General features: G+C 43.1%; 2 protein-coding genes across 3 annotated transcripts in view; both read right to left on the reverse strand.

The window, feature by feature from the left end:
- Window positions 1-1,832: 1,832 nt before the first annotated feature.
- Window positions 1,833-14,923, reverse strand: BNIP1 (BCL2 interacting protein 1). 2 transcript variants are annotated; one of them, XM_006183430.3, is made up of 6 exons: window positions 14,772-14,922; window positions 12,812-12,904; window positions 9,117-9,208; window positions 6,767-6,868; window positions 5,829-5,947; window positions 1,833-2,464 (listed from the first exon to the last, which is right to left on the reverse strand). In XM_006183430.3, the coding sequence occupies exons 1-6, from the start codon at window positions 14,853-14,855 to the stop codon at window positions 2,268-2,270; spliced, it is 687 nt and encodes a 228-aa protein (XP_006183492.1). In that variant the 5' UTR covers window positions 14,856-14,922; the 3' UTR covers window positions 1,833-2,267. The 2 variants fall into 2 exon arrangements, with proteins under 2 accessions (XP_006183492.1, XP_032320972.1); XM_032465081.1 differs by having other exon boundaries at window positions 2,327-2,464; window positions 5,681-5,947; window positions 14,772-14,923.
- Window positions 14,924-19,574: 4,651 nt separating this feature from the next.
- The window catches only part of CREBRF (CREB3 regulatory factor), a 49,885-nt gene continuing 43,255 nt past the window's right edge, over window positions 19,575-26,204 (reverse strand). Inside the window, 1 exon segment of the mRNA XM_032465082.1 lies at window positions 19,575-25,269. Within this exon segment, the coding sequence (XP_032320973.1) occupies window positions 25,154-25,269 (116 nt within the window). The 3' untranslated portion in view covers window positions 19,575-25,153.

A 26,204-nucleotide genomic window follows, 5' to 3' on the forward strand; every position in this document is an offset into this window, starting at 1 on the left:
TCGTACGACTTGGTCCCAGGACATCTGACACTTCATACCTGCGGCCGTAACTGTTGGTGCCCTCTGCTCAACAGACCTAAACAGAACTCCCCAGCGCCCAGCCAGCCTGCCCTGCAGACCCTGGTAGTTTGCCACAGGAAACCCCAGGGCCCAGAGGCCCGGAAGTGGCCGGGTCTGGGGAGCCCGCTGCTCAGTCACAGAAGCCGCACTTGCTGCTTTTCATGCCTGTGATTCTCAGACTCCACGAGCGGACTGTCACTCCTACTTTACAGGTGGGGAAACTGAGGCTTAGTGACATCAGTCACTAAGTCATGTGGTTTTTCTTTTTTTAATTGGTGGAGCCAATATCAAAAGCAAGTCTTTCCTCTCTGCCTCCACATTACCCTTCCAGGGCCTCTGGGGCTATAAATAGCGGGGGAGGCACGGACTCTGCATGCGAGGTCAGCCAGGCCTATAGCACAAGGAGACACCAACATCTCCTGGGCTGGCCAGACCCAGGCCTTACAATACCGTAGGCCTCAACAGAACTCAGGCCCAGACAGGCCTTGGCTTATCACTAACTTTGCTCTCTTGGTTATATTTAGCTCTGGACCTCAAAGAGAAAAGGGTAGGCCAGCCCCTGAGAGCACACAGCCCCAGGCCAGACCAGGCCAGGCCTTCAGGCGTAGAAAGAGAAGGAAGGATGTCTGCCTCGGGCTGAGCTGTGTGCACCCTCCTTCCTTAGAGCTGCAGGATTTTGTCTGTCTTGCTCCTTGAGGGAGGGACCAGGCAGCGTCTATAATGCTGTGTGTGTGGCTGGTGCTTAATAGCTCTTTGCTGAGTGAACAAAGCAAGGATCCAAGTTCATGTCCTAGAAATCTGTACATCAAGATCAGGTACGTGACCTCACACCAGTCAGAATAGCCATCATTAAAATCCACAAGTGATGGATGCTGGAGAGGGTGTGGAGAAAAGGGAGCCCTCCTACACTGCTGGTGGGAATGCAGTTTGGTGCAGCCACTGTGGAAAACAGTATGGAGATTCCTTAAAAAACTAAAAATAGACTTGCCCTATGATCCAGCAATCTCACTCCTGGGCATCTATCTGGAGGAAGTTCTAATTAGAAAAGACACATGCACCCCAATGTTCACAGCAGCACTATTTACAACAGCCAAGACATGGAAGCAACCTAAATGTCCATTGACAGATGACTGGATAAAGAAGTTGTGGTATATATGAACTGAATACTACTCAACCATAAAAAAGAATGAAATAATGCCATTTGCAGCAACATGGATGGACCTAGAGATTATCATACTAAGTGAAGTAAATCAGACAGAAAAAGACAAAATCATATGATATCACTTATATGTGAAATCCTTAAAAAGACACAAATGATCTTATTTACAAAACAGAAACAGACTCACTGACATAAAAAACAAACATGGTTAGCGGGGGGGGAGTGGAAGGATAAACTGAGAGTTTGAGATCTGCAGACACTAACTATTACATATAAAATAGATAAACAATAAGGTCCTACAGAATAGCACAGGGAACTATATACAATACTTTGTAATAACCTAAATGAAAAAGAATATGAAAAGGAATATATACAGAAACATATATATACATACATACATATATATTCCTTTTCATTATAGGCTATTGCAAAGTGTGTATGTGTATGTGTGTATGTGTGTGTGTGTGTGTGTGTGTGTGTGTGTGTGTATAACTGAATCACTATGCTGTAGATCACAAATTAACAAAACATTGTAAACCAACTGTACTTCAATTAAAAAAAAAAAGGTATACAAATTCCCAGAGGGATACCTTATAAAACCGAATGCATCTCATTCTGTTAAATACAGTGAACTTTATTCCAGGAATGGACATGAGTTTTCATCCCCTCTGTCCCCTCTCCTCTCTCCCTCCGCCAGACCTGGCATTAGGGCTGCAGCAGCAGAGGGAGAAGGAAGGAACATCGAATCCCGGACGCTGGCCTCTGGGTGCCCCGTGTGGCAGCCACCCACACTGTGCGACGGCTCTTCGAGTCCCCGTGTCCTTGCAGGTGTCCCGATGACAGGCCTCCCTCCCCTTGCTCTGCTTGCCCCCTTACGTGCCAGCCAACTGCAGAAACCTGGGGGGCTGTGTTTCCATCTGACCTGCTGAGCGACTGGAGCAGACTGGGGGGTGGCATGGATCGGTGTGATAGCCGGGATCAGAGCTCAGGATTGTGGCTAGATCCTGATGCTGGAGCTCAGAGGGCAAAAGCTGGCAGCTCTCAGACCTTACAAAAATGGAAAGAGCCGCTTTTTCACAATATAGAGGACTGTAGCAAGAAAGAGGGCCAGGGCAAGGAAGATGAGAAGCTTGTCCGTCAGCTCTCGGCGATTATACTTTGTGATGAGCTTCCGTCCCAACTGGATGGTCCCCGACATGGACTTAAATTCTTCGTTTGCATCCAGGATAGTCCGGGAAGAATTAACTGAAACAAAGGAGGAAGGAAGCCTGACTCAGAAACTGCACAGCACCAAATCCAAAGACTCTGCTCTGCTGGCTGGGTCCCCAGTAAATAACACCGCACTCAGAAGCAAGTTCTTCTGAGCCAGAGCAGAGGATGTGAACAGAGGCCATACAGAGGAGCATGGAACAGGACAGAGCAAGGGCAGGCACTTCCTTGGGTCCCGTCCAGCTCAGAGAGGGATGTGGTTTGTTGACATTCAATGTCAGGGGCCATAAGTAGCAGTCCTTCCAACGTGGACATCATCAGGGCAAAGGGCAGAGGACGGTTCCTCTCCTCACTCCGCTTTCTGAAGGAAGCAGGCGCTGCTAAGAACTGCCGGCCACAAAACTAAGACGGTGACTGGGGACAGGCACTGTGAGGTCCCCGTGGGGGCAGGGCTGGGAGGCAGGACCTCCCCCCGCAAGGTGCACTCCGCCAGGATGCCTGCTGGTCACACCTACTCTTTGAGGGACAGTGGAAGGGCAAGGTGTCCTGCACTCTGTCACAAGCCCTACACATGCCAGTCCTCCAGTCCTGGGACACTGGCTGTAGCTTTAAACGTGTGACACCTGTGCTCCAGCCCCTGCGTGAAACCTAGGAGGAGGCACGTGTCCCTTCAGGCTCACTTCACCCAGGTATCAAATTAACTCCTGAGTGTGGGTTTCTGGGCCTGACACTCGGGGAAGAAGGTTTACGTGGTAAGATTCTCCTACAAAGCACAATAAGGCATCAGAACATCCAAAGGATGAAACATGTTAAAAGAGAAGGCAAAGTGGGAAGGAGAGTCTGTGAAATGTTTCCATTCGTGTAAGAAAGAAGGGGATAAGTAATATTTACTTTGCTTGCGCTATACATGATTGCATAAGGATACGAAAGAAACTGGTAACAGCCTCTGGGGAGCAGACCTGGAGGCTGGGGGCCAGGGGGGTGTCAGAGGGAGAGCTGTCTTTCTGTTTCCCCCCGAGACCGTCCAGGGCTGTGCAGCCTGGTGTGACGGCCGCCAGATACACATGGCACCTGCGTGTATAAAATGGGTCCCAATCCAAACTGCGATGTCTCCACGGATAAAATACCCACATGATTTCAAAGATTTAGGGAAAACAGGGAAATGTAAAGTAGTTCAGTAATTTTCAATATGAATTGCATGCGGAAATGGTAAAAAATATATTATTACAATTAACTTCATATATTTGTTTTTACTTTTTTGAATATGCCTAATGGAAAATTTAAAGTTACCATATGTGAAAAAATATATAATTAAAAAAAAATTTAGTTACCATATGTGGCTCACATTGTTTGTATTGGACAGGGCTGGCCTGGAGGTTTTTGCCTTAACCATGTAATTTACATTACTGTTCCACAAAATACAAGTTAATAAGCAAATAAAAGAAATTATCAGAGGAAACAGAGCAGCGTTTTGAAAAACACAGATAAGGAGTAAAAACAAAGACTCTATACACAAAAATCCCTCTCGGCCCTTTCTCCATGCCTGCTGCTGTTTCAGAAACCAAAGAAAGAACCTGTTAAATAAAAACCTAATAGGCCTTTTCTTTTAAAACTTTCTTTATAGAGAATTTTAACCATCAAAAAAGTAGGTAGAATAGTGTCATGAAATGCCATGTCCCATCACTCATACCCAAGAACCATCAACTCCCTGGCAATCCTGCCCCCTCCACCCCCGACCCCCAAAAGTCCTATGATTTTGCAGCAATTTCCAGACATCATATCCCTAATACTCTTTTTTTTTTTAAAACTCTTTTCCTAATAGGCTTTTAAATCAAGCTGAATTTGTGAGCCATAAGGAAAGGGTTAAGAACTGCATTCTGAGGAGAGAGAGTGTAGCTGAAGTGGTAGAGCATATGCTTAGTATGCACAAGGCCCTGGGTTCAATCCCCAGTACTGCCTCTAAAAATGAATAAATAAGCCTATCGCCACCCCCCACCAAAACCATAAAATAAATCAGTAAGTAAAATCACCTAGAAAATGTAAAGAAAAATAAGTTAGAAAAAATAAAAGAACTGCATTCTTTTCTCAACAACTGTCTCTCCTACAAAATATGCCCCGAGAACAACCCTCAGCACCCCGACAGCCACAGACATACGGTCTGTTCCAATGCGTGTGCTGGGGAAGGGCGTCCTGTCACTCACAGCAGAGCAGAAAAGCCCTGATCCCAAGGGCAGGCTGGCTCCTCCCTCTCATGTTCCCCAAGGCCTCTCCCAGGCTCGGGCTGCACTCCCCAGTGCACACTCAGAGGAGGTGACCAGCTGGTCCTGAGCCTAAATGCTCAGATAAGTTTCAAATACAGGGAGTGACCTTGGGGACAAGCTGCTTGCTTTCCTTTTGGTTCTGTTTGAATAGCGCACTGGAAAAAAAAAAAGGTTCAAGATTACAGATAATTTTTAGGGGTGATAATGGTACTGTGGTTTGGTTTTGTTTGTTTTTTGTTTCCAGTGTCTCTTATCTTTTAGAGAGACATACTGAAATAGTTATGGATGACGTCTGAGATTTGCTTCAAGTAGTCCAGATGGGGGCACAGTGAGGACAGAGTGAAACAAGACTGGCCGTGAGCTGACAATTTTTAACGCTGGGTGATGGGTCCATGGGACTCATGTACCACGGTCTCCATCTCCGTGTGAAATCTTCCAAAAGTGTTTCAAGGAGTAAATCTCTCTTCCTCTGTTTTCCCAAACAGAAGATCCTGGACAGAGCAGATTCTCTTCTGCATTGCAAGGGAGACATCATGGAAAAGCCACTGGAGAGAACCAGACGGTCTCAAGATGCCTCTTCTGTGGCCTCTGACTGTATCTTTTAAAAGGAGCTCACAGTAAAAATAGCACTCAGGAGTACCGCAGTAAGCGGAGGTCCTAGCCGGCAGCCAGCACACTGACCCTCATTCCGGACAACGGTTCCCAAACCTGCCTGGCCACGGGCATCCCCAGAGCCCTTGATGAGAAACAGGCTCCCCGGCCCCTCCCCTAGCCTTGCGGGTACCCACTCTCCAGGAGAGGGCCCGGGGGATGGGGGGGGTCTCTGCTTTTCCCATGAGCCCGTGCGAGTGCCTCTGCTGGGGAACACAGTTTGATGGGGGGTGGGTATGGATCTTGTAGCACAACTATAAAACCCAAAAAGAGAAATAGGAGCAGTGTATCCCACCCTGGGGAAGGCCACAGTGTCAAAGGAGTGAGAAGCCACACAAACCAGTAAGCCCGGGGGCAGGGTGGGGGCAGAGGCGGAGGAGCCCAGGGTGTCGGTGCCGGTGCCGGTGCCGGTGCCGGGGCCGGGGCCAGGGCTCCGCTGACGGGGCCAGGGCTCCGGGAGCAGCTTCCTGCCACAGGCCCGGCCTTACCCAGCGTCTGCATGGCTTCCTCGCTCTGCTGGACCTGCTGGGACATCATCCTGCTGATCCCCATGAGGCTCTCTGTGATGGCACTGGACGTCTGGGCCAGGCTCTCTTTGGCGGTTTTCCTACAAGTCCAGAGTGGGAGAAGGAATGTCAACAAAAGCCTGGCTTGCAAGAAAGCCCCAGATTCACATGAGATCCCATTTTCTAATCTATCGAATTAGTACAGATTTTGAAAAAGATCACGGTCAGTGGGGGGAAGGCTGTGCCCAGAGCACGCCGCTGTGGGCTGCTGGTGGGGACAGAAAGCGGGGCTGCCTTCTGGGGGCGATCTGGCGATATGTGCTAGGAGCCTTAGGTATGTTCACGACTGAGACCCAGAAATCTCACCCCTGGAAATCTCTCCAAAGGAAACATCCAGAATGCGGATAAAGCCTTATGTCCTAACACGTGCCCTGGTGTGTTATTTACAATACTGACAAATGACATATAAACACACAAACAACAGACTAGTTAATACAAGAGAACACTATGTACTGTTAAAATTTTGTTTAAAGAGTTTTTGTTTGTTTTTTTTTAAACAGGCAAGTCTTTGTGCTGTAATACTAAGTGAGGAAGAGTGGGAGACCAAATTTTATGTGTGGTATGGTATTGACTTTATAAAAAATATGGAGGGAAAAATAATGGGAGGAAGCAATGTAACATAATGTCGGTGGCTAGCACAGTTACGACCTACTTTCACTTTGTAATTTGTATTTTTCTTTATTCTACCAATTCATTACAAATAAGCGAGCATTTTTTTCATACTTAAAAATATTACTTATATAATAGAATTAAATGCCAATTTTATGCTGAAAACAAGAGAGGGTTCACTACAGGGGGGTTCGCGCCTTGCCAGCTGCGGTCCATTCTGTCACCACCCAGAGAGACAAAAAGACGGATACCTTTGCCTGAAGAGGTCCCCTCCCTGGAGCAGTTCTGCTTTCTCTAGGTTGTCAATGGCAATTTTGCAAGTGAGATTAGCCTTCCTCCATGAGGTCTGATTGCTGGAATCAGAAAGGTCATGTGTCAGTTTCTGTTGACATCATCAGGCTGTCAGTCAGTTCAAGTCACAGTAGTTCTTCCTTCCAGCAAGGGAGTGGTGGGGAAGGCCACCCAGGTGTGGCCCACAGAGCCCAGCCCCACCTCCCGCCACCCCTTCCCCTTGGTTGCCCCGGCAACTGCTCCAGCTCAGGCCTCCGGAACCTCTCATCTGGACCCTGGAGGCTGCCCCTGGGACGTTCTCCTGTAGCTCAGAACTGTCTCTGTCCCCCCAGGGCAGCCCGAGGGAGCAGTCTGGCCACAGCACGCCTCTGTTTACAGCCCCACAATGGCTCCAGACTCGGGCAACATCCACACTCCCCAGCTGGACACACGAGGCCCCGTTCCAGTTCCTCCCTACACTTCACTGCTCTGCCTCGGGTACTGCCTGGTTCAGTCCTCGAGAACCATGCCTTGTTCATCTCTGTATCACCAGACGCAGAACGACAGCCACTGACCCGTCAGCTGCTCAAATCAATATACGTAGTAGGAAGTAGAAAAATCATTAAAAGACAGTCTTCTTCAACATTTCTTCAAGATTTGCTGTTCTTTACAAACCACAGACCAATTACGGACAACACGAATATACGGTATTAGCATGGCCCAGTCTGACATGACTTGTTCACTCTCTTTACCTGAGCTCCCTTGCGAGAAACAACTCAAATTTGGTGAAATTTGGAGATCTCAGGAGGTAAGAGTGTGTGGACAGACTATAAAAAAGTGAACTGGGCCCCTCAGAGAATCAAACTCATACTCTAGAACTCTTCTGCAGCTGGCTCAAATCAACTGAGCCAACCCCCAGAATATTGAAGAAGGCAAACGAGGGGACATGAACTGGCAGAGTGGTCCTGAACAGCACCTCTGCGTTCAAAGTGTTCAGGTGAGCTCTCTGATGCCTGACCAGCGTCTGCCACGCCGTCCCACTGCCTGGTATTTTAAAAGAATCAATTACATTTTCGATCTGTTTGCAAGGGGCTTCTGCTGGGCCCTGCAATGCAGAGATGAACGAGCCACAGTGCCTGCCCTCAAGGGGCTCACATTCACTGGGGAGAAAGCCAAGCAAAGAGATATTTACCGTATAGTGTGATGAGCCCGATAACCCAGCACGGTACTGTTTCAACGCACAACTGGCAAAGTACTAATTTACTGCTTTCTCTCCTCTATCCGGGGATTCCACACCATGAAGGCCACTCTCAACTTTAAACCCATGCTGAGCTGATTTTGTTGGTGTCACTGGCTAGACGCTATACAAGGGGTCCTCTTTACTCAGTGTGTATAATCTGAGTCTCCACGGTGGTCTCGGGAAACAAAAGCCATCGTGACACAAAGTTATCACTCTTGAGCCAAACACGTTATCGTTGACGCTGGTCCCGCTCACCACTCACACATCCTTCCCTACTCACGCAAGCCTCCACCACGCCCCTGTCTGTGTCAGTCCCTTTCCTCCTGACCTCTGGGTGTTATAAACACAGCTGCCACAGGGGAGGGTGATGCTGGAGAAGTACTCAAATCAGAAGCAGTTAGACCGACTGACAAAGATGGAGAGAAAACCTTTGAGGATGTGACACACTAGCGACTTCAAAAGAGAATGATCTGGCTACCAGGCGACTGGGAAAGCTGATGGGGCCCTCAAATATTTTTGCAAGTATCAACCTTCTTTATGATTATGGTGCAAACATCAAATGTGAAGGATCAGGTACGGTTTCATGCTGTCAGACAATTTTGTTGAGAAGTCCCCCAATTCAACAACAGGAAATAACACATACTTCTAATTATGTCATCAGGGGTTAGTATACTTGCAATGAAAGCCTCCATTTTGTTTAACATAAGCTTATTTGCGTTTTTTTGTTCACTGTTAAAGATGAAGCCCCATTCAGAACTTTCTAAATGTTGGTCCATTTTAAGTAGGTTCACTTTCAGTGGACTTTTTCTGGTATCAGTTCTCCTTAGATTCAAAAAGACCTTGTATTACAAAAGCAATCACGTTTTTGCTTTTTAAAACATAAAATACAGAATGTTAAATATGCTTTTGTAAACTATGCACAGGTCCACCCACCCAGCAGCCCCCGCTTGCCTGCTGGCTTTGAGAATTACATTCAGTAAACGACACAATCAAGTCGGTAAGTCAGGCTTACTGGGCAAACCCAGGCACAAGCCGCACAGGGAGCAGGTGGCCCAGCCGAGGTCACTGGCAGGAGGCCAGGCCCCCCCTACCTGAGCATCTGCTTTTTGTGATTCTCCACTTCCTGGAGCAGCGCTTGCTTCTCTGACTCTTTGTCTTGCTCTTTAGCCGACTGCTCGAGCTCCTTTGGAGGGAAAACAGCTCTCAGTTAAAATGACTTTAAAAGCCAATACAAAAATTGGAGAGCACTTCTATTTCTAGCAAAGTCATACAGTAGCACTTGAAAACCCTTCTAGAACAGAACACTTAGGAATGCCACGTCACACGTAACAAACATCCTTTTACACAGATAGCTGAGTCTGCAGGAAAGGAAAGGACCATCCCCAGGGCCACACATCGAGAAGCGAGCTAAGAGCTAAGGGGTCTTCCCGGGCATGGTGCGAGGCTGCCCTGGGGCAGGAGACGCCCTCCTGCAACCTAGGGCGTGCCTGGAATGCAAAGGGAAAAAACACGACTAAATAGGAGCTCACTGATCGTACCCTTGGATATGATGGAAACATCCAACTGCTAGCGGTTTCTAAACGCTCACCCTCCATCTCTGCACACATCTCACTGTAGACGGGTAACAATTAGAGCTTTAGAGTCCATGCAGGGAGGGAAAGATGAAGCCTTGGCTGCATGAGGCTGGGAACAGCAACTGAGAACACCGCAAAGCCAGGGCCACAAAGGGACACAGCCTCAGTGAGAAGATGAAGTAGCAGAGCGTCTGTCAAGCAGCACAGAGAAGACGTGGAAGCCTGTCTTTTTTTGCTGTGGGTACGTGTGGCCAGAGCATATAAAATATCTCCCCTGAGAATACACAACCACAGAGCTGCCCTCATACCGATCTGGGGCTCAAATTCACCCTCCCTGAGGGGTTCAAGAACCTCTACGAGGAGAAATGAACACAAAAAGTGCTCCCAGAGTTGCGGTCATCCCAGGAGACCTTGTAACAGCAAGTGAAAAACCTCTGAAGAGACGTGCCTCCCACCGAGGCCGCACAAAAGGCCCGAAGAGTGCTCAGAGCCCAACACGTCCCAACACCAGGACGCAAACCGGCCACCACGGTGAGGGGCAGTGGACCTAACCAGCAGCAGTCTGAGACGCGCCCCTCCAAGAACTTCAGAAAACAGAACTATCCGACAGACTATAGCTAAGGATGTACATCTCAATTCTCATGTCATATATATTTTTAAAATTGAAGTATAGCTCATTTACAATATTGTGTTAGTTTCAGGTGAACAGTGAAGTGATTCAGTTATACATACATATATATATATATTTCTAATTCTTTTCCATTACGGGTTATTATAAGATATTGAATATAGTTCCCTGTGCTCTACAGTAAATCCTTGCTGTTTGTCTATGTTATATAGAGGGGTGTGTATCTCTTAATCCCATACTCCGAATTTATCTTTCCCCTCCCTCTCCCCCTTCATAACCATAAGTTTTTTTTTCCTATGTCTGTGAGTCTGTTTCTGTTTGTAAATAAGGTCACTTACATTATTTTTCAGATTTCACACATAAGTGGTATCATTCATATGTTATTTGTCTTTCTCTGGTCATGACATATTTTTTGTTTTCAGATCAAAACAAGTTCCAGTTTTAATCAAACTACTGGTGAAAAGACATACACTATTAGCTCACTTACATACTAATTTACTTATTTACATGCGTGTTTTTGTACTAATTTGTACGCGATGGTCTGGAACAAGCATCTGTATCCACCATCTCACTAGCTCACAGGTGACTTCTAACTGACGGCCAGAAAATTGCTCAGATTCTCAGAATGTGAGCTGGGAAGGTTTTGCAAATGCGGTAAGTTAATGATTTGTTTAAAATCTAGGTTCCTTGATGGAATGTAAACTCTGTGAAAGCAGGACTGTATCTAGTGTTCACTACGTATACCCCGTGTGCCTGGCACATACTGGGCACCGATCACGGAATGGAAGAATGGACGTACAGGAAGAAGGGAGGGAGGCAGGGAGGGAGAAATGTACAGGCTCCCCATGAGAGGAGGCTTGGAAGTTCTGTCACAGAGAACCGGAGAGAGTTCTAGGAGAAAACAAAGGGGGTAAAGTAGTTCTCAAATTCCAGTTTGAGAACCATATACAAAGACATTCACACAAATACTTACACATTGTTAATGTTCAACATTTACTATGTTAAGAATGTCATCTTCTGAGGCTATGAAGCCAATTCACCTAGTATCACACAATCTTGCTGCTAATACACAAAGAAGACATTCATGGAAGAGCTAAGAACATCAAGCAAATAGAAATCTTGTATACGTTTCCAGGTATAAACATTTAGGAGCTGCAGATTAAACAGGGATGGGGTTATTCATTCATTGATCATGTGTATAATAGGGCCTTACTAGGTGCCAGGGACACACTGGTGCTTGAAGAGCTGATGAAGCAGAGAGGGACATAATAAATACATACATGTATTGCTGGGGTTCAGAAAATAAACACTGGGTGAGCGCACAGAAACTTAACAAGAAAATACTTCTACTTAAGGTGGAGGGTGTGGTTGGAGAACTGAAGCCACTGAGTTGAAGAAAGGTTTTTTAAGGAACAAATTTGCTTTAAAAAGCAAAAAAACAGTCCAAATAAATTCCCTTTGATAGAAAACTGGCTAAACAAATTATGGCTATGAAAAAAGAATGAGGAGACTTCCTCACACTGATATGAAAAGATTTCTAATACACACTGTTAAGTTTTTTTTAAAAAAAGCAGTGTTTTAGTCTGTTACCTTTTAGATGAGAAAAGGAAAGAAATAAGAAAATATATTTGTCTTGTTTAGTATCTGAGTAGAGAAACGATGGAAAACTACATAGGTAACAAATAAAAGCGGTTACCTGTTTGGAAGAGGGGAACAGAGAACAAACATGAGATCAGCTAGGTTCAGTGACACCGCTGAAACCCTGAAGTGTACTCCTTTGATAAAAACTGCACGTTGCCAAAATTGCCCTTGAAAATCCCTTAGGAAGTTAACACACAGGATGCAGACATACTGTTTCTCATGGTCCAAACTGCCAGTTTTGCAACCAGCTTTGGAACAGACTGTTTTCTTATGTTAAGCAGCAACAGAGTTGTTGGCTGGCATTTGGGGCCATATCATACAAAAAGCACAAGTCTTCAAATCCGAGGACCACACACAGTGAGACCAGGTGCCCCAAGACCCACAGGTGAACAGAGCCATGCCACCCACCCTGCCCTCACTCAGGGCACGGCACAGAAACACCTACGCTATTCAAACAGCTACTTTTCTCACTCTATTGTTTTTTGGAGACAGTACATATACCCTAGTCGAATTCAGGACTGTTACATATGCATATAATGTGACTGGAGACTACAGAAACAGAGAGGAGGACGCTGGGCTGATTGACAGCAGGAAAAATCCCAGGAGACCCCGGAAATGGATTGAGGTGAATGGGATGGAGAGACTGGTATAGAACAGAAAGTAATTCAAGTGACCTCAGTTTTCAAGTTGAAAACTTCCAAGGACAACGGTGTCCCTACTATCCACTTGTTAACACAGCTGGCAGTGCTCTGCATTCAAAGTTTCTCACTTCTACCTGGGATAGCAGGTTAGCAATAGTTACCTCCACTGTCTAAACATTTACCACTCCCCTGTCTGAACATTCACTGAAGAACCAGGACAGCTCGCAAGCAGAGGTCAGTCCCAGGACCGAGTCCTGTTCATCGTTACCCACTCTCAGCATCTCAGCTCTGCAGATACTCACCTGGATTCTGTGCCTCAACTGTTGAAACTTCTCTTTCACTTTAGTATTCAGCTCAGTAAGTGCACTTAACGGTCCTGAACAATCTCGAATATCCTAGGAGACATTGAAGAGGTGAGGGGGCCTTTCTCAAGACAATGAAATAAAATGATGCCACCTGTGCAGTGAGAGGCAGTGCGGCCTACTGACTGTAATTCATCCTGATCTTTGCTGTTTACCTCTGCAACACAAGCAAAAACATGGTAATTTACATTTTCCCCATCCCTCTTTAGATTAATTCTGAGCAAGTAATATAAAAGCAAAGACAGAAACACAGCTCTCTCTTGACTTCTTAGTTTCTGGAGTTTAACAAAATGCCACCGAGCCATTCTGAAGACTTACAGGGGCTTGTACGTCTGACAAGAATGAACATCCAAGAGGTGGATGATCTTCCCAACACAAAAATCAGGGTGCTAAATCCCTGGCATCATATGACAAGATTAACTTCTTCAACTCAATCTAATTTTACAAACCGTCTTTTATAAATCACACAGTTTGTAGACATGGTCAAAGGCAGAGTCGGAATTTGTTTCTGAACATTCAGAATTACTGAGGCCAGGTTTCAAAGCAGGCCATGGAGCCAGATTATGTGGATTCAAATTCTGGTTGCAACAATCTATTAGCTGTGTAACCTTGAAAAAGTTACTTGAGTTCTCTGTGCCTGTTTCCTCATCACACCATTACCTACTTCACAGACCAGGATGTATTTAAAGGGCTTAATAGAGGAGCTGGAACACGGTGAGAGTGCACTAAATCTAGCTATCATGAGAACCCAAATGTTACAGAGTGCAAAAAGAGGCTTAAGCAACTTTGATTATATGAAAAGGCAATTTCATTTGTATAAATCCTAAATTCATTTTTCTAGAATTGGCCCAGATGTGTTATAGCTTATACATGGGAAACGTGAGGTTCAAGCAGTTTAAATGTTTGCATCAAGTTCCCTCACTTGTCTGGATTATTCATCAAATCACACGTCCTTGCACCATGTAACAAACTATTAGTTTACATCTGTTTTCCGTGGAAAGCTTTACTTTCCTTCACTTTTTACCACAGCTAGTTGCAAACTGAGTTTACATCTAATGTTTAGTAGCATTTGTTAAAAATGGAAAGGATTTGCCTAAAATGATTTGTTTAAAACTCCTAGGTTTTTTGTTTTGTGTTTTTTGATTTTTTTCTAAACTCAAGGAATCATTTACATTCCTAACTTTTGCCTATGCCAACGGGTCTACTGCTCTATTACCTCCTACCCTTAAATGGCTTACGGCAAAGGACATAATTACCCAATCTGTTAAACAAAGGAGCAGACTCTTAAGTTTTTTCTCTAGGTTGACTTTCCCTGTCCGGGTCCCAGTTTTGCCATTATCTGCCTTCTGGTCCACGCCTTGGCACTTAACTCGATTTCTTCATTTACAAAATCATAACTACGGTCAGGTGACGTTCATTTCACCCGGCGCTACCCGTGCCAGGTGGCCTTTGGTGCCACGGGGCATCTGCTCCAAGGAGCGGGCCAGCAGGGGGCGGGGCTCATAGCCTCCAGAATGCTACCAAGTGATGGAGAGGACGGTGTCAGGAGGCGGGGCCCAGCAGGGTGGCAGGTGTGTCGTGAGGCGGTCGGGGGCGGGGAGAGCCGACGCCAGGGGTGGGTGGGGTAGGGACCAAGCGGAGCCCTAAAGGGGAAGCGTGGTCAGAGGCGGGGGTGGGAGGGGTCTCGGAAGAGGGCGAACCAAAGTCAGCGAGATGGATCAGGGCCAAGGGGATGGGACCAAAGCGGGTCGGTAAGGGGGTAACCGGCCATGGGGCGGGGCCAGCGACCTCGGAGACTAGACCAAGCGGGGAAAGCTCGCAAGTGAGGCCGCAGAGCTCAAGCTGGCAGAGCTTGGGTTTAAGGCTGCTGGACCCCTGCGGGGGTCCCGGGAATTAGTACCTGGATAAGCGCCTTCACCTCCAGGTCGAATTTGACAATCTCCTGGTTGCAGATCCGGACGTGGACATCCTGGGGAGCTGCCATGTTGGGGTTGCCGGCTACGGGCAGCCGCGGTGGCCAAGTTCCCAACGCGTTTTCGCACCGCCTTCTCCCGGCCGGATCTCGCGGCAGCGCCCCCTAGAGCCCGGCCCGCGGCGAGCGGGGGCGCGGGCGCCGCGCCACGGGGACTTTCCCTGACACGTGGGAGAAATCGGTCCGCCTCTCAGTGTGGACCTAGTAAGACCGAAAGGGAGAGAGGAAGGAATTATAAAGAACGGTTTAGCAGTGGCCTCTCCCCATCTTCCGCCTATCAGCCAGTCGAGTGACTGCATATTTTTTGCAGAGAAGGGAGGGGGAGAAAAGACTGGAAGTGTCAGTGGGGATGTCCCTGGAAGGTAGAATTAACAATTTTTTTTTTAGATTTCTTTAAACTTTCTTGTATTTTTATTGTATGTTCTACATTGATTATAAATTATGCCGTGAAAGGGGGAAAAATTACAGCTGTTGTTGTTATTACTTTTTTAAATGTATGGAATTCAGTGCAGGTCGCTAGGGCACCTCTGACGGTCCAGCCCAGGGTCCGAGGGATATTTCTGAAATGCACGACTGATCGTTACCTCCCAGTTTATACCCTTTTTCTGGCTCCCGGCGGTTCCTTTTTGTGTGCAGTTGGATTTATTAAATTTGCCTCGCTGGAGCAGTTTTGATGGATTAATGTAGATGGAAATAATTAAGAGCACACCCTCCACAGATGGAGTATTTAGTAAGAAAAATAAAATCAGAGAGCCTGTAAGTTTCTTAGCTGGTCCTCAAGGGAATCAGCCTTGCCTCCTTGTGGGATTCTTCAAGCTCTTTTTGGATCTTTAGCCGTGGAATGTGCTGTTCCCTCTTCTTTTTTTTTTAAATTTTATTTATGTTTATTTTAATGGAGGTACTGGGGATTGAACCCAGCACCTCATGCGTGCTAAGCAGGCATTCTACCACTGAGTTATATGGTCCCCCAACTGTTCCCTCTTCTTAAAATGCTTTTTCCCCACTTGCCGCCACCACATTCACTTTTGTTCACTTCAGCAAACATAGATTGTGAGGACCTGAGTGCCAGCTGTTTCTCTTAATCCTCACAACCACCCTTGAAATAGGAAATAACCCAATTTCACAGGAGGGGAGCTGGGCTAAGAGTAGATTAAAACAAAACATCCTTGCCCCAAGGTTACCCAACTTGAAATTGGCAGTCTTAACTGAAAGCTACATCCTCCCTCAAGAACCAAATATGGCCCCTTGGGTAGTGTTGAAGAAGCAGGGCTAAATGCTCCCCGCCTACCACTCCACACACCCCGCCTTAAGGTGTTCATCACCCCACTTCTCCTAATAGAGAGGCTGTGTATTGCAGGCTTGGGCATCTGCCTTGCTTGAATCCTGCTTGACATCTACTGCACATCTCTGTGATTCAGTCTCCTCAGAGGCTAACTGGTGGTAATCACAGCGTTGGCTGGAGGATTAAATGAGGGAATATATAAAAAGCATCCAGCATAATGTAGCAATGTGGTACATGGTAAGCACGCAATACGCGCTGGCTGCTAATATTACTGACCTTTTTGGAGCACTTCCCTTGTGCCAGGCACTTTGGACTAAGTCCCTTATATGTATCATTCTAACCAGTTAACTGTCACAACAACCCTATGAGGTAGAATTATCCACTTTTACCCATGGAGAAACAGGGACAGAGAGAATAATGACTTGCCCAGCACAAATGGAATTGCTAGGTCAACGGGTATATGCATTTTCAAATTCTGATACAACGCTACTGAATTGCTCTTCACAGAGGTTGTCTCAGTTTCCACTCCCACCAGCAACATGGCACAAATGCCTGCTTTCTCACGGCCTCACCCACGCAGTGTGTTAACAGTGGGATTCGCCAATCTGATTAAGTGAAAAGTGCCATCTGGTAATTTGCATTCCTCCTACCATGAACGAGATTGAGAATCATTCGTATTTACTCTCTGCTTGCTCTTCTGCTGGGTTGTCAGTCTTTTTCATATCAGCTCCAAGGAGCTCTTTACATATTAGGAGGATTTGCCCTTAGAGATGAAGTCTATAGTCTTAGTCTATAGAATTTTGACTTGACTTCTGGTTATTTTTGGCCTTAAAAAAGTTTTATTTGAAATTTAAAAATTTTTGTTTCGCATAGAATTTGTCAGTCTTCATTTATGACTCCTAGATTTGAGATCCCAGTTAGGCCGTCCCTACCCATAGACGTTTAAAGGGATTGGCCACATTTCCTTCCAGTGTTTGTAATGTGGTTTGTTTTTTTTTAATATTTAGATCTTTACCCATTTTGAAATATATGTTGGCTTGTGGTGTGAAGTATAGAGCCAACTTTACGTTTTCCAGAGGGTTACCCAATTGTTCCAACATTATTTTCTCAATAATCCATCTTTTTCTCACTAGTTTCAGATGCAACATTTACCATATAAATTCTTACATTTGAATCTACTCCTAGACTTTCCATTCTATTCTGTTGGCCTTTTCATTCATGCATCAAATGACACTGTTTTAATATTATAGTTTTATGTGTTTTAATATCCGTTATGATTGAACACTCCATTTTTCCCCCATGTGAACTTTAGGGGTTTTTTTTTATAATTGTATTGCTGTCTTATTGGGATGCTATTAAATTGTTTAACTTAGGAGGACTGACAGCATTATGCCCTTGACTGCTCCTGTTCAAGAACTTGGTTTATCTTTCCATTTGTTCAAGTCTTCTGTGTCCTTCATAGCATTTTTTTTTTAAATAGTAATGACCAATGTTTTATTAGAAAATATTTATCTTGGATAAAGCAGTTTAAGAAGTGAAATTGTATTATTCCATTTCATATTAAAATATATTCCCCCAAAATAAGTCTTCATAGTATTTTAATGTTTTCTTTAGACCTTGTACATTTTCTGTTAAGTCCATTCCTGGCGAATTTTTAAGATTAAAAACCTAAAGAAACTGAGGTTGACATTTTTCAGGTCACTCGAACGTTTTGGATCCTCAGATAGAAGCTCCCCATTTAAGTGTCACAGGGAAGAAGCCCCAAGTCTGTAGCAGTAGATCTGCCCGTGTGGCCCTGGGCCCCTTTCCCATCATGCTTCTTGCTGGAAATTCCTCTGCAACTAACAGTCGCCAATTGCATGTGTGTGTGGCAATTAAAGAAAATGTAGCTCCCCTTTTCTCCACCCTCCAACATACTCCCTTCTAATAGGAAAGACTCAGTTCTAAGCTCTTCAGCTGGAGGCCATTCTTGGGGGATAGACATGCAACTTGGTGACCCACACTACCAGGCACCGACTACTGGCAGTGCTGTTTTGCCTACATCTACTAGGTTTTGGCTTTAGTTCTCTCTGGTTTTCAGATTCTAAGCTCATTATCTTCCTCCTACACAGACATCCATCTAAACACTGCCTGTGACTTGGCCTGGCCCTCGCGGAGGAGTATGGATCGTCTGAGTGCTGCACGCAGACTGCCCTTTGAACTGGAGCTGTATTGTCTCAGTGGGGTCTGGGGCGAGTCCCCGCATCTCTGAGTCTAGTCTGACCCCTTTGTAAGATGGGCATGACCTCCCATTTCACGGGGCCACGCAGAGCAGCAGGTGAGTTCCCTGATGGGAAAGCACCTAGCCAGGGCTTCCTGAATGCCACCCTAGCCTTCTGGGACTTTCTAATGCCTTCTTCCTATTCTGATCCTTTCAGCTGGGATATTAAAAGTATTTCCAACTAGTGGTTTTCTCTCTGGCTAAAGTGCTGTCCTGGTTTCCAAATTACTGTGGGTGAGAGACAACTGAACAACTCAGCTCACTGGGTGCTGCCTACGAAGGTTTAGTTTCCTAAGAGCTATGCTGACCTGGCTCACCCAGCTCCTTAAAGCTCCCAGACCCCAACGGAGGTCACGTCCTGAAGCTCCAACAGCCATGAGAGGCCAGGTCTACTTTGCTTCCTGACAGCCTTGCTGTCACTCAAATGAAGCAGAAGGGGCTTCTTCAAGGGACCAGGGATGTCATGAACAAAGTCTCTCAATTCTCTAACACATCCCGCCTCTGTCCTCGCAAATACACCTTTGTGCTAATGCACCTAGAACGCTTTGTAACAGCTCGTGTTGCTCTGCGGTCCTGTTCACAGGCGGCCTCCCTCAGCCTACTCCAGAGTTCCTGGAAATCTCTTCAATCTCCTTCTATCCCAGTACCTCTAGCCCAAGTCTTGGCAGAGTAAGTGCTAAACAAACGTTTGTTGGCCGAAGGAACACACTGCCAGCCCCGATTTAAGGGCTCACTGGACATACCCAGCCTCATTAGGGGACTGACTTAGAATTACGAAACACACAAACACATACAAAGGCTTAAGGCAGGAGAGACTCTAAATCCTTTATTTCCCTCAGAGAAATCACTTGGCCAAAGAATCAAGGAGAATAAATAAAGATAAACTAAACTGTGCTTCTAAACTATGAAGAATGTAAAGTTTTTATCAACATATAATTCTACATAATAGCTAAATTTCACTCAAGTATTGAAAAATCAGCCCGAAGTGTCAAAAAAAAAAAAAAAAAAGTTAGCTCTTTGTACACGACACCAGGAGGGGGGCAGCGCGGTCAAGAGTTCAGCGCTGTCTTTAGTTTGGAATCTGCCTGCGGTGGGCTACTTCGAAGAGGAGTAGGTGGTCACCTTGGAAAGCAACAGAAAAGCAAGAGGGAAAGGAAGGATGAACACACGAGACGAACAATTCAGAACCTTTTCTTTTCATCTTTTTTTTTATTTTAAATTACAAAGGATGTTGCATACACTGATGAATCTGTATCTGACTAGAAGTGCCGAGGGGTTGGAAGGTGACAGAAAACAAAGGCAACGTTTGAATTGCCTTTTCTTCTGAAAAGAAAAACTGCACAACTATTAACCAACATTTAATAGAATAATTTTTAAACAGCTCATGCGTCAACAAGATAAAATTCTTTCTAGACAAAAGACAAGACTGAATCCAATAAAAAGTTTCATAGCTCCAGTTGGGGGAGGGAGGGGAACAGAACTACAGAATATTCATGGTAGCATTACAAACAGGAGCCTACGCAGCTATGCAGAAGAGGTCGCCACATTGGTATGAACAAATGCTTTGAATTCTTGCCTTTCCACTCTTCTCTTATGACTTCTTATGTGCGGTCAGCCCTAGTATCACTGTTAACCACAAATGCTAAGTTCTAGGACAAATCCTAGGGAGAGAAGGTTAAAAAAAAAAAAAAAGAAAAGCAGGCAGTGGAATACAGTGTCATAAAAATGTGGTGAAAAGGCAGATACAGTACACACATACACATTTCTGTTATTTGGTTCTGAAAAAACAAAGGGCGAAGGGCAAGACACAGTAATCAGTCCCGCTCCCATCCACCCAGAACTTAATTAACCACACCATTGTGTTTACATGGTTATGAAAAGAGGCGAACCTGGTCCACCCAAACTTGGCACACTGAAGTACCCAGCTCCGATGTTCGTCACTGGTCACCAAGTCTTCAGCTCCAAGATACTATTCGGAAGTAGTTTTAAGGTTCTATTCCCTCACCACTACCCCCAAATCTCTCTTTTCTAAAGGAAAATGGCAATTTGGCATAATTCATTTCCTAGGTGTAATTTCTACAATTTCAGTCACTTACTAAGCACGAGGATTATGCTTCAACACATAACCCCACTTGCCTACGGAAGTGTAAAACTTTCAGTAGTACAGTTTCATCGTCTTTCCCCAACATGCTTATTCCTTAAAACGAAACAACCATTCCTACAGTTGACATTCATTGTTACATCCCAATGTGTTTGAAATATTAAAAAGAAACATGGAGTCATCTTCTCATAATGCCCTTATTGAGATTACAAAGATTACAAAAGAATCCGCAAGTGTTACGGCACTGTGTGAGACTTATTTGTCATGATCCAAGGGAAGAACAAGACTGCAGGACTGTGCAAAGTTGTGGAAGTGGCCTCAGTTCCATGGGAAATGGTATTCCACAACAGACTTCACTAGAAGAACAACTGAAACCTTTTACTTTAACACTGAAAGCATAATTCAATGCAGTCTCAAAATTCAAGTTTCAAGATTTGGAGAGATGCTAACATTCTGTTACATAATTAACTAGAAAATACTTGAACAGAATTTTAGGAAGACTATATAAAGAAAGGGAACATAAGTTTTTGTTAATTCCTGCTGAAGGCAACTTGAATTCGTTTCTTAGAAAGTTGACTAAGTCTTAGCAGCTAAAATATTTTTAAATGTATGGAATAAAGAAAAGCACATCCATTCTTGACATTTTGGTGAATAAACTAACAGCTTTATTAATGAAGGCAAACATCAGATAATTGTATGAATATTATATATAAAAAAGAAATTCAAACTAACAGCATTGTATTTCAAAAGTACTGTACTTCTGTTTTCTTTTAAAGAGACTTGTCATCTGTTTTATAAAACAAACAAAACGGGTACTCTTCTCCTAAAAAATTCTGGAAAAAATGAAATAGTCAAATTTTAAGCTGATGAACGGAACACACCTTTCTTTAAATGCAGACTATTGCTAAGGAGCAAATAAAGTCAAGCATCAGAAAGAAGATGTATGACAAATCCAAGAAAGTTAGGAAAAAGGGATGTAGTGAAACCACTGCTCATCTTCCCCCCTCATATTCAAAGACCATTCAAAACTGGTCTTTCATACAAATATAAAATAACAGTAAAGAGAGGGAATCTGAAACCATACCCATCTGAAATCCTTCATGATGTTTTTATAATAGTTCTGATTCTCTTACCAAAAAGGTCAAAGTGAAAGATTTACGAAGTGGGAGGGAATGAAGATGGTTGGTTTTAAATGTACAAGTAAGGCACAATATAAAGCCACATCATAATCTGTCATGAAGGGTCTAGGCGAGGACAAGCATCATACATGGTACAGGAGAACAAGCAGTCATACCGACTGACAAAGTGTGGCACCCAATTCAAAACTCAGACGAGATCTTAACGAGAACAACTGGACAGCATGCTTTCATATGGAGACAAACTCTATAAAGAATCCAGTGTATCTGAAACGAGGAAGAATGTTTTTTCTTTTTCTTTTTTTTTTTCAAATCATAGTAGTACTACAAGTCAAAGTTGACAACTACTTTTGGAACAATGGGTTTGTTTGAGGTGAATTCACAATGCCTTCACTTAAAGTAAGCCTCTGGACTTCATTATGAGCTATCTGTATACCATGTATGAACACAGAAAACCTTTAGAGAGCTCTTCTCTAATGATCTTCACCCAAGAACACATGCCACAATTTTCAAAAACAGAACGTGTACAATTGTTGGGGTTTTTACGTTACCCTTATAAGATTTGTTTGTGTGATACACTAAACGTATATATTTTAATGACAATAGAGGAAGCAGATTATTACTGGCATTAAAGTACAACCATTTCTAGACGGTTTTAAATGCCACAGAGTCCCCTGGTTAAAATGTAAAGCTGCACAGCTTGCCTATATCATCTTTATGATAAAGTTAAAACAGCAAGAGGATTTAACTTTCACTCTACATTTTACTGCCAGGTTTTATTTAGATCAAGTATCGCTGCAGCATTCTGACCAGCCCAGATTTAGCAGCAAATGGCAGGAATCATATAAAATGCAATTTTTTTTTAACAAAGTGCTTTTCTAAGATATACATACATATATAAATAGGTACAAAATAAAGTGTCAACATTAAAAAGCTCAACTATTTAAAAGCTTTTAACTATTTAACTTAAGTAGTACATATAAAACACTGAAATGCAAGGATATGGAATCTACTAAACAGATTCAAAGTCTTTTTTTGAAATGCAAGACCAAAAAATCAAATTCTGGTTTGCAGACAGGAAAAAGGTATCAAAAACCAGAATTCCTAACAGAGCAGCTAGAAAGGGGCAATTTTATAAACCTCATCAGCTGAATCTCTTATCATAAAGTGATTTTCACCTGATTGCAAAACTGCCATATTTGGGATCATGTTTCAATTTCCCAGACATACTCTGTCAAAACTTCATATACTTCTAAGTTACAAACCTGTGCTTTGCCTTCTCCCACCTAAAAAGGAAAACCTTTAAACAGTCAACTTACATTCTATTAAACTGCTGGATCTGAGCTTATAACATCTGTTTAGTGTGAGTGCACTAACCAGGTACTTCTCCACCGAGCACGCAGGGAAATCCTGTGCATCACAGTTCAGCTAAGGTGTTAAGACAATCCTTCTCGGAGTTTCTTTTTCATAATGTCAAAGAAGCACGAAGCAACACTGCTCAGTTGTTACTGTGTGTTTTAGCATCAAAACTTTAAAAGCTACAGCTTCACGTGCTATCACTTATAAATGGGCAAGGGTGATGGGGAGGGAGAAGGAAAAAAAAAAAGGAAATACACTGTATAGACAGAATGTAATTACAAATAAATTCTCCAAGGGATAATGGAGAAATAATTGGAGAAATAGATACTTTCCCAGCAGCTAGGTCTGGAATATTTGGTATTTTTCTGGCTAAATAGGATTTTTTTTTAAGTATAATTTTTAAGCCACCAGTTTTCAGAGTTCAAAACACAAGATTTGAAAATAAAACAGTAAGAGAGACAGGATGGAAATATCTGTAGGGAAGGTTTATAATGGTGCCTTGACATAAGAAATTTCTCATCAAGAGGTAAAGCTTTAACACAGTTAAAACACTGACTAATGAAGCTGTTTTATGTGAGCAAAAAAGAGCACCTAAAAACTAAATGTGTTAATATTTCTCAGTTCTAGAAACTATAGAAGAGGAATAAGTCACATGTTAAGTTTGAAGAAGCTAGTTTGAAAATACCTGTACAAAAATATAAAAATCTATAAATTGTTTTTGTTTTTGTTTTAAGCTTGTGTTGATCTTTGAAAATATTACATGCACAATAATACATCAATTGGAAAAGTGGCAACTAAAGAATTAGATATTTTTAGCTTTTTTCTTTCTTTACATATATATACATAATACAATAAAAATAATCTGTATTTTGGTTGTTTGGTGGAAGTATACTACAATAAGCTAAATAAACTTTTAATTTTCAAGGTCAAAAACTATTTTACCAATAGCTTACTAAAATGAAATATATTAAAATTTCCTACAATAAGTGCAGAAATAAAAAGACTTATAGACACCTAAATGGTCACCAACTTATCTACTATGGAAGCGAACTAGAGGAACAGCAAAATAATATTTGTATGTGTGGATGCTCCTTCTGTAGATAATTGGACCCAAACAGAAATAAAATTCACAGTTCAGTAAGATCCCTAACCCTGACCTTTTCGTTTTTCTTTTTTTTTTCTCCTTTTTTTTTTTTTCATACATTCATACAGTATCATGTAAGCTGTGCAAAACTTTACTTAGACTGGCAGTTTGCCATATCAGTTGCATTTGTCTTTGGTACAAAAAATAAAACAATCGCAATAATGTGCAAGTATTTGTCTTCTTCCGGTCAAGTACCGAAATATGAGTTTTCTAGAGCCATCTTTTTTTTGTTTTTTTTTGTTTTGTTTTTTATACAATACACAGACTCTGTGGCATATATCTACATTTCAACATAGTCCTATATACATTCAAAAAATTTGAAAAAGAGTTGGAACAAAAAAACATTTAAACCCCATAATTTTCCATCTATTTATCTTGTTTTTCCTCATTAGGGTTTTCATCATACAAAATATTACCAGTTTTATAGTTTCCCCAAAATACAAGGCACAAAGAATATGCTTTTTTTTTCTTACTTGCACAGACATTATATATATTTATATATATATTTATATAGACCATATTGAGCTCGGAAAATGAACATCTAATATGGCACATGGGCGTGAGTGCTGGGTTGTGCCATGTACAAGTGAGATTAATGGTTGTGGAAAATTAGAACAAAAAGCAGTAATTCTAAAAACAATCTAAATTGAATGTTTAAAAAAATGCTTCCTCAATTTTTTTGTGTGGTTCAGAGCATAAACCTGCCACAATATTTGGCATTTACTATGATCTTCGCTCTTCCAAAATGCTTTGCTCTAACGGACTCTGCAATCTGTATTTAAACATCTCCTTATGTGTGAGTTTCAATTCTGATACCAGTAGCAGTTTTAACCATGGTTTATGCTCTGAAAATGCAATAATCAAGTATTTTGGATCATGCTTCACTTATGCTACTTAGTTCTTAAAACAATGTAACCTAATTGTAAATGTTTACATAATGCTAAGCTGACATGCAAAACAGAATGAAAATTTACAATGAATAACATGACAAACACAGACATTTCTGACCAGTGGTCCAATGAGGCTGACTACACTTTTGATGTTGGTATCCTTAGTCCCACAAGGCCTCCAGTGGGATTGCCTTCTGCCGTCTTCTCCAACACTTGGTTAACAAATTCTGAGGTTTGCCCAGCAACTGGGAGACCTAAGAAAAGAATAAAAGGCACACTTAGACACATATGAAGGTGAGGGTCAGGGGGAACCCTCGCTCAGTACTGGTCCCAGATGAGTGCTCGGCTGCTTGCTACTGAGCCCAGAAAATAATTCTATCCACTGAGTTAGGGCCTACAATTTTAAGATTAGAAGGGTTAAACCAAGGATAACCATGAAGAATGGTTAATCAACATTTTACAGCAGGGTAGATGACAAGTAATAATAGTCCAAACCCAAGCCCCAGGCCTGCCGACAGGGACTAGTCCCTAAGCCCACTACGCACGTTTTCCCCTGTTCTCTCAGCGAGTCTCTTCCAGCTGCTCCAACCTCACTGCATCTCATGGACGGGCTTCACCCACATGACTGAAAACATAGATCTGAAGGATGTTTTCAGTCACTTTCATAGTGACTGGATAAATTTTATGTCCCCTTTTCCTTATTTTAAAGAAGAGTGAATGAATCAGCCAAGTTGGAAGAGAAGAGGAAGGAAAGGTGGGAGACACTGCAGGTATGTTGGGTTTTTTCCATCTTCCTTATCTTCTACAGCTGAGGTCAAAAATATTTGATTTATTGATTTTAAGTAACAGAGGTATAAATGTTCCAAAAGTAATAAAAATAGTAAGTAATTAAAAGGATATGGAAGCAGAAAAATACTATTTAGTCATTGCTCATAAGAAGCCAAAAGATACTGTAAAAAATAGAGAACTGACACCACCTTAACCCTGTAGTCAAATTCTGTGTGACAGTAATGGGACAAACTGATAATAGATGCTTCTTAATCAATGGAATGAGAAGGATATATAACCTGCAATGTATTTTTGCCAAGAAAATGTAACTGCATCGAATCACGAGGAAACGAATTCAGATAGTGGGGCATTTTACAAGGTCAACTACCTGTATTTTTTCATGGGAAAAAAAAGGCTGGGA

Source organism: Camelus ferus, chromosome 22, assembly GCF_009834535.1.
Source record: "Camelus ferus isolate YT-003-E chromosome 22, BCGSAC_Cfer_1.0, whole genome shotgun sequence".
Classification (NCBI taxonomy): Eukaryota; Metazoa; Chordata; class Mammalia; order Artiodactyla; family Camelidae; genus Camelus; species Camelus ferus.

Coding starts and splice junctions, on each gene's coding strand:
- BNIP1 (XM_006183430.3), bottom strand. CDS start 14,855: ATGGCAGCTCCCCAGGATGTCCACGTCCGGATCTGCAACCAGGAGATT. Junction 9,209..12,811: donor AGTTGAGGCACAGAATCCAG/GTGAGTATCTGC, acceptor TTCCCTCCAAAG/GAGCTCGAGCAGTCGGCTAA. Junction 2,465..5,828: donor GGAAGCCATGCAGACGCTGG/GTAAGGCCGGGC, acceptor CCTTTGTTTCAG/TTAATTCTTCCCGGACTATC.